The sequence below is a fragment of the Dipodomys ordii genome, unplaced genomic scaffold (assembly GCF_000151885.1).
Source record: "Dipodomys ordii isolate 6190 unplaced genomic scaffold, Dord_2.0 Scaffold35, whole genome shotgun sequence".
NCBI classification, from domain to species: Eukaryota; Metazoa; Chordata; class Mammalia; order Rodentia; family Heteromyidae; genus Dipodomys; species Dipodomys ordii.
In genome coordinates this window covers 7,170,141-7,177,511 of record NW_012267251.1, presented here as the reverse complement: position 1 = coordinate 7,177,511, position 7,371 = coordinate 7,170,141, and the positions used below count along the sequence as shown (strand labels likewise).

Below are 7,371 nucleotides of genomic sequence, written 5' to 3'. Positions count from 1 at the left end.
TTTTTAGGCCAGTTCCGAGACTCCCATTCTCAACAAAAATGCTGCTTTCTAAGGGGGTGTCTGTGGTCCTAGCTACTCACGAGGTGAGACTTGAGGATCTCAGTTCACAGCCAGCCCAGGCAATGACAATTCTCCTACATTCAAGCAGTTTTGCCTCTCCAAACCTCATTATATTCAAGAAACAGAAAAGGAGTCAATTTGGTGCCATGCTTTTATTCAAATGGTAGGGGAAAAACTACACTGTACCAGGAAATAGCAAATGTGACAGGATTCTACAGCACAGCATCTTTTAGAAAACCTGTAAGCAATGCTTTGGGATAGACAGGTAAGCACACCACACACTGTACACTGCCCAACGGTGGCCATGAGATCCCAACCCCAACGAAACAACAGGTGCTGCCTGCAAGCAGCCAAACAAACCCCAAACTGTAACAGTCATTCGGAAACAAAATTTGAACCAAGAAGAACGAAAAGCTTTCCAAGACTGCCAAATACTAGAAGGCGACAGGATCCACTGAAGTCAGGGTGAGTGTTTGGCAAACATAGTTGAATACTTAGTCATCTGACCTGCACGGAGGGAAGTACTGTGCTCCAGCAAGGCGAAGAAAGCCCTCGGGGCTCTGGGAAATGGCATCCTTTCATCCTTTCATTTGTAGAATTTTAAACATAATTTTTAAAAAGCTGCACCATAATAAAAAAATCTATAGACTTAAAGAAATATATCCATATGCCTTTTACATTAATAAAGTAAAATCTTGTACTGAGAGCAATGAACTTTGTAGCAATGGTCACATTCTACCTTTAGACAAGACAGACGCTGGATTCAATCGCTGGACAAGGGAAGTTAGTCCTGCTTCGTGTTCTCCATTGTCTTGCTTCGGATTTCTTGTTATTTAATATCCAGGTAATATAAAAAAGATTGCTTTGATAAGGGAAATTTAATTGGCTGACTAAAACAAATTTAGTAATATAAAATGCTTATTTCTTGTTTTGAGTATTATTCACATTTTTATTAGATTCACTTAAAATTTTTAAACTAGTCTTAGTCTAAATATGTGCTGGATCATTTCCCTCTAATTGTGATAGAAATTGTCTGAAAGGTAAAATGTGTATTCCCCCACTTTTAGTATTCATATATTATCTACACAATATGTATACGCTTAAAATATAAGAGTTACATATCCTGGTCTCTTCCATGCAAACAGTAGATCACAAATAGTTTTGAGCTACACATATATCTTGCACAGATATTGGGAAAAAAATCTGTGAGCTTTTTTTTTTTTTTACAGTTTTAACAAATATACATAAATATAAGAACATAAATTACAGTAAAATATTGACAGCATTTGAGAAAATGTCGATAACCCAGATGCACTGATGCCAGAAGTCCTTATAATAATAGAAAAGTACAGCTCAGGGACAGCTCATTCCTATCTTTTTTTTTTCAAATAAGTAAATACATTGTATGAGACATTAGTGCTCTCTCTAAACACCTCAGTTAGAGAAATGTACATATCTTCATCTCTACATCCATGAAAGAAAAGGTACTACAACGTCTCATTTATGGTACAATACTGTCTTTCCCCCTAGTGTACACAGTTGTCACAACACTGAAACATAACAGGGTCACAGAATCATTCAAGTCTTTTCCTGAGAATGAAGTTTTCCCCAATGAACTCTCTGCTCTACACTGCTAGTGAACAACGATCACAGAGAGATTTCAAGTGTGTCCTCATAGTCTATGATGTTCCACATGGAAAGGATTATAAAGAAAAACCCAATACAAGTAAAATAAACGTGAAGCCATTTTAAAACTAAAACACAGCCCTTGTACATGTTCTAAAATTCTAAATATAATTTTCATAGCAGTTATAAATAATGTAAAGACTCCCAAGAACTTACTTCAGGAAGTCTTACATTTTCATACTGAAAGACTACCTGCAAAGTGCCATTCGCTTCGACCAGCTGATAAAGTGACTTGCTCTGGAAAATAGAAAAAGCCCGTTTTTGTTAAAATCTCCATTATTCTGAGTTGGCCAGAAGTCGTGTAAAACACTGATTTAATCAGCAACTTCTCATATTCTTGGTTAAGCTTATGTGGTTTAAAGCGAACTTACTAGCAGCGTTCACACCTCCCTTCTTTAGTAGAGACATGTTAATACTTGAGTGAATAATAAATAATACAGAGTAAGTTTTGCAAATGCTCTAACACCATTTAAACATGAGCGCGCCTGTAAAATGTAACACTAGTGTTTCTCTTAACGGCGGAAAAAGGTACACATTACTTCTGAAGGCATTCTTCCTACTGTCAGATCTCCACGCGAAACAAATACAAAGGTAGCTTAGAATGACTCCCCAACAAAACAAACTGTCTGAAGACAAACACGTACAGTCAAAGGTTAAAAAAAAAAGCAACAAGTACAACACATAATTTGTAATCCTACCCACATTTCAACCCTACGCCCACTGTGTTCACAATTCAGTGCTTCCATGTCTCTACCAGCAGGCAGGCAGGTTAACCCTCCAATGTCCCCATCTTCACTTGCGAATCAAAACCTTTCCTTCATCACTTGGACTTACCAGCTACATGAGACTCTTCTGCATTCCAAAATACTGTGGTTTACATTCCAGTTGTTCATGACATCAGCTAATGTCCAGTTCCAATGAACAAAAAAGTCTTGTTGGCAATGAGAAAGATGTTCTCTAGGCAGGAACGATGAAGTGCAAATTTACTACGAATGTTCTGAAGCAAACATTTCCCACTCCTATGCCTTAGTAGTAGGTAGAAGTTTTTTGGGTGTTACCGGTCTTTTGGTCTGCCACAAATGGCTATGAATAGTAATTGCATCAACACTGGCGGATAAAGTTTTTGCAGGTATGTGGCTGAACTGTTTCCTGTCAGAATTGTATTTGTAAAGTCCCTCAATCATCTTTTTAGTGATTGATTTGGGGCCTATCCCAGTCAGTTTACTGATCTCTTCAGTTTCTGGGCAGTAAGTATACAAGGACCTGAACTGGCAGCCTGAATCCCGGAACAAAATCAAGAAGTTGTTGGCATCCGACTTCTCCATTTCCTTTAGAAAAGAAAACAAAATAATAACAACAATGAAGTTTATGTAATTGTGTATATGTTTGTTGATCATGCTTTACAACACATTTTATTACCATTTTTTTTTTGGGGGGGGGGTCCAGTCATGGGGCCTGAACTCTGGGCCTGGGCACTGTCTCTCAGCTCTTCAGCTCAAGGCTAGTGCTTTACCACGTGAGCCACAGCACCACTTCTGGCTTTTTTCTTTTTGCTTATGTGGTGCTAAGGAATCGAACCCAGGACCTCAGGCATGCAAGGTAAGCGCTCTACCACTGAGCCACCTTCCCAGACCCATTTTATTACTTTTTGGGAGTGCTGAGAATCAAATCCAGGCACTCTATCACTGAGCCACATTTTAGCGACAAATTTTGTATTGTTCATGTGTTAATAAATCTACAATCTTCCAGAATTCAATTTGAGAGTGAACTAACTCAATCTAGTAATTAAAACATCTAGTTCCAGATTTTTCTTTTTTGCCAGTCCTGGGGTGTGAACTCAAAGCATGGGCACTGTCCCTAAGCTTCTTTTTGCTCAAGGCTAGCACTTGAGCTATTTCTGCTTTTTTCTGTTTATGTGGTACTGAGGAATTAAAGCCAGGGCTTTATGCATGCTAGGCAAGAACTCTACCACTAAGCCACCTTCCCAGCCTAGTTCCACAGCTTTTAGAGACGCCTGTTGAAATGTTAGGAGCCCTGAGGGTATTTTCTCTTGCATTGATAGACAAGACTCCTATAGTTTTAGAATGATGATAAACTTAGTTTTCATGTAAACATGCTTACCTCCAGTATTTTTTTCTTCTGACCTTCATTTACTTTTCCAGCCAAGCAGCAATGAGCTAAGGCATTTTGTATTATGTGTTTATTGGATTTTGCACTGGGTTCTTTGTAGAGCTTTGGTCCTGTGGGAAGCATTTAAAACATTATTATTATTATTATCTTTTTTATTTTTTTGCTGGATCTGGGGACTCAGGATCTCAACCCACCATTCTTGCTCTACCACTTGAGCTATACCTGTAGCCTGGCTTTTTGCTGGTTATTGGAAATGGAATCTGAAATTTTTCTCTCTGGCTGGCTTCAAACTGTGATCCTTCTGATATCAGGCTCCTGAGTAGGTGGTCAGTGATAGGAACCCCTGGTGCTTGGCTAGAAATGCTACTATTCTTAAATAATGTAACTTTTCCTACAGGGACAAGGCTGTAGTAAAGAAGTCCCACGCTTCCAGGTTTCTTCCTGGCTGCCCTCCAATCAAAAACCGCTTTACCCCCACAGGGATGCATCTGGAGGAGGTTCCTATGGCTTTTGAGGTTGCTCTGTGACAGCAGTGCTGGAAAGAATAGACAGCTAGGGGCTGGGAAGGTGGCTCGGTGGTAGAGCGCTTGCCTTGCATGCCTGAGGCCCTGGGTTCGATTCCTCAGCACCACATAAGCAAAAAGAAAAAAGCCTGAAGTGACACTGTGGCTCAAGTGGTAGAGCGCTAGCCTTGAGCTGAAGAGCTGAGGGACAGCGCCCAGGCCGAGTTCAGGCCCCACGACCGACCAAAAAAAAAAAAAAAAGGAGTAGACGAATGAATGCTAAGTGGCATCATCAATTTTATTTAGAAATTTTTTTGGGGGCAGGGGGTCCGTCAGTCATGGGGCTTGAACTCTGGTCCTGGGCACTGTCCCTCAGCTCTTCAGCTCAAGGCAAGCGCTCTACCACTTGAGCCACAGCATCACTTCTGGTTTTCTGGTGGTTTATTGGAGACGAAGAGTCTCACAGACTTTCCTGCCCAGGCTGGCTTTGAACCACGACCCTCAGATCTCAGCCTCCTGAGTAGCAAGATTATAGACGTGAGCCACTGGCGCCTGGCTAGAAATGTATTTCTTTCTGCCAATCCCTCTCTAAGTATACAGCTCTGTCACTGAGACTGAGCTACATGAGTGTGAGCACTGGCCGTTTTACCAGGCTCCAGAGGAGATGAGCCTATTGCATTTTCGCAGTAAACATACACACACGGACCTGTGTATTCTGTTCCAGACGCCACTGATGAAGTTGTTGATGCATTTTCCCAGTCCTTTTCTCCATTTCGACTGCCACAGCGACTTGGCGACAAGAAGCCTTCTACAGACTCTGACCTAAATGACAGAAAAAGGTTTGGGGGCCAGAACGTAGCTGTGGGAGAATCAACCTGGCAACCAGAGCTTTAAAACTAAAATAGTGATGATGCTGGTTGCCCGATTTATGTAAACTCATACACACATGTAAGATGTACATAAATGTATTCATCACATTTTTCCAAAACATAATAGACACTCTTTAAATATCTGTTGAAAGAATGAATGTTTCTCCACATGACAAGTGCAACAACACCACAGGCTGGCGATGGAGAGACAAGGACTCTGACCACTACACTGGGAGACGCATTCTTTTGTAGCATGGGTATTACAGCACAGCATAATGTGATGCTAACTTCCAAGGACAAAGGAAATCTTCCCTCCTGTGTTACACTCTGACACTCTTTTAAGAGAGGAGAGTAGAGGGAGGAGAATGAGGGAGGGGGGAGGTGGAGAGGTTGATCAGGATATACTGCACATATGTGCAGAAATGTCACAATGGAAGCTTCCCTGCACAACTAAAAACAAGTAGGGATCTACTTTGGAATGGTTCTAATGTTCCAGTAGAAAAACTCAAAAAAAAAAAAAAGAGAAGCCGGGTGCCGGTGGCTCACGCCTGTAATCCTAGCTACTCAGGAGGCTGAAATCTGAGGATCTCAGTTCAAAGCCAGCCCGGGCAGGAAAGTTTTAAGACTCTTATCTCCAATAATCTGCTAGAAAACCAGAAGTGGCGCTGTGGCTCAAGCAGTAGAGCACTCGCCTTGAGCTGAAGAGCACAGGGACAGTGCCCAAGCCCAGAGTTCAAGCCCCACGACTGACAAAAAAAAAAGAGAAAGAGAGAGGCTAGCACTAGAGGATGCATTTTGTTTCTAACCATTATAATTTAATCATAATCATACTGCAACCACCTTCATATAGTTATAATTAGTGTTTGTAAACGTATCTTATCAAGAATTCAAATGCTAAATGATAAGAAACTGAAAGATGAATATAATTTCATTATAACAGAAATCCATAAAACTAATGAAAATTCATGGTTATGATTCAAGTCATTACAAAATACAAAACAAAAACAACACAGATTTTTTTTTTTCTTTATAACTGCATGTAATTCCAGGAGTACTATTCTTTCCTGTGTTGGGATTTACCTTGGCGTCCTCTTGCCTGAATGAAGACTCTCATTATCACCCGTGTTCAGTGATGCCAAAGAAAGGCTAGAGGCTGAAAAAACACGATAAAGTCGTGATCCTGAACAGAAACAAAATCATAACTTCAAAAGAAGAAACAGAAAAGAGTCTGTTCATTAGAGAACACCAGCACAGAAAATGGGCTTCTTTCTTTTCCTGTTTTCTTTACTTAGTCTAAATGCATAATATGCTTGCATGCACATATACATGATTTAAAGAACCTACTTTTCAAAAAATGATGAGGGGCTGGGAAGTTGGCTCAGTGGTAGTGTGCTTGCCTTGCATGCATGAGGCCCTGGGTTTGAATCCTCAGCACTGCATAAGCAGAAAAAAGCCAGAAGTGGCGTTGTGGCTCAAGTGGTAGGGCGCTAGCCTTGATCTGAAGGGCTGGGGGGACAGCACCCAGGCCCAGAGTTCAACCCCCATGACCAACAAAAAACAAACAAACAGCAACAAAAAATGATGAAACTAACTTGATATTCATAAAAGGAAGTGCTGATACCAGATACCATTATTAGGTTTTTGTCAAGGAAGCAAAAATAGTTAAGTAATAGAGTGTCTAACTTCTGGGCAGGAAATTAATTTATTAACTTCAGCCAATACAGTATATAAAAAACTTTCACTGAGCTGGATGTGGTAGTAATCAACCGTAATACCAGCACTCAGGAGACCTAGGCAAGAAGAGTAAGAGTTCAAAACCAGACTGGGCTATTAAGTAGCGATACTCTGCCTCAAAGCCAACCGAACAAAGATAACAAGGCTGCATTGACTAGAAAAGACATACTTCCCTCTCAACAGTCAACATTATTTATTTCTCCTCAGATTTAGAGTAACAGGGAATCCTATAGTTTGTTTTTTATTTCGTGGTGCTGGGGTATTTATTTTCTGATTCTGGGAGTCAGACAAACTCTCCCACTAAGCTACACCCTTAGGTCCAATGTGGGAATTCTCTTAAAATTCTCCATGAAATTTAAATACAATGTTTTTTAGAAAATAAAAGTATG

The 7,371-nt window shown here is 40.4% G+C and overlaps 1 protein-coding gene across 1 annotated transcript in view; it reads right to left on the bottom strand.

Annotated features, from left to right (window-relative positions):
* Positions 1-203: 203 nt before the first annotated feature.
* The window catches only part of Camsap2 (calmodulin regulated spectrin-associated protein family, member 2), a 75,210-nt gene continuing 68,042 nt past the window's right edge, over positions 204-7,371 (bottom strand). Inside the window, exons 14-17 of the mRNA XM_013017459.1 lie at positions 6,329-6,401; positions 5,086-5,201; positions 3,868-3,986; positions 204-3,074 (exon numbers count right to left, since the gene is read on the bottom strand). Coding sequence (XP_012872913.1) covers positions 2,766-3,074; positions 3,868-3,986; positions 5,086-5,201; positions 6,329-6,401 — 617 coding nt within the window. The 3' untranslated portion in view covers positions 204-2,765. The remainder of the gene's footprint in view (positions 3,075-3,867; positions 3,987-5,085; positions 5,202-6,328; positions 6,402-7,371) is intronic.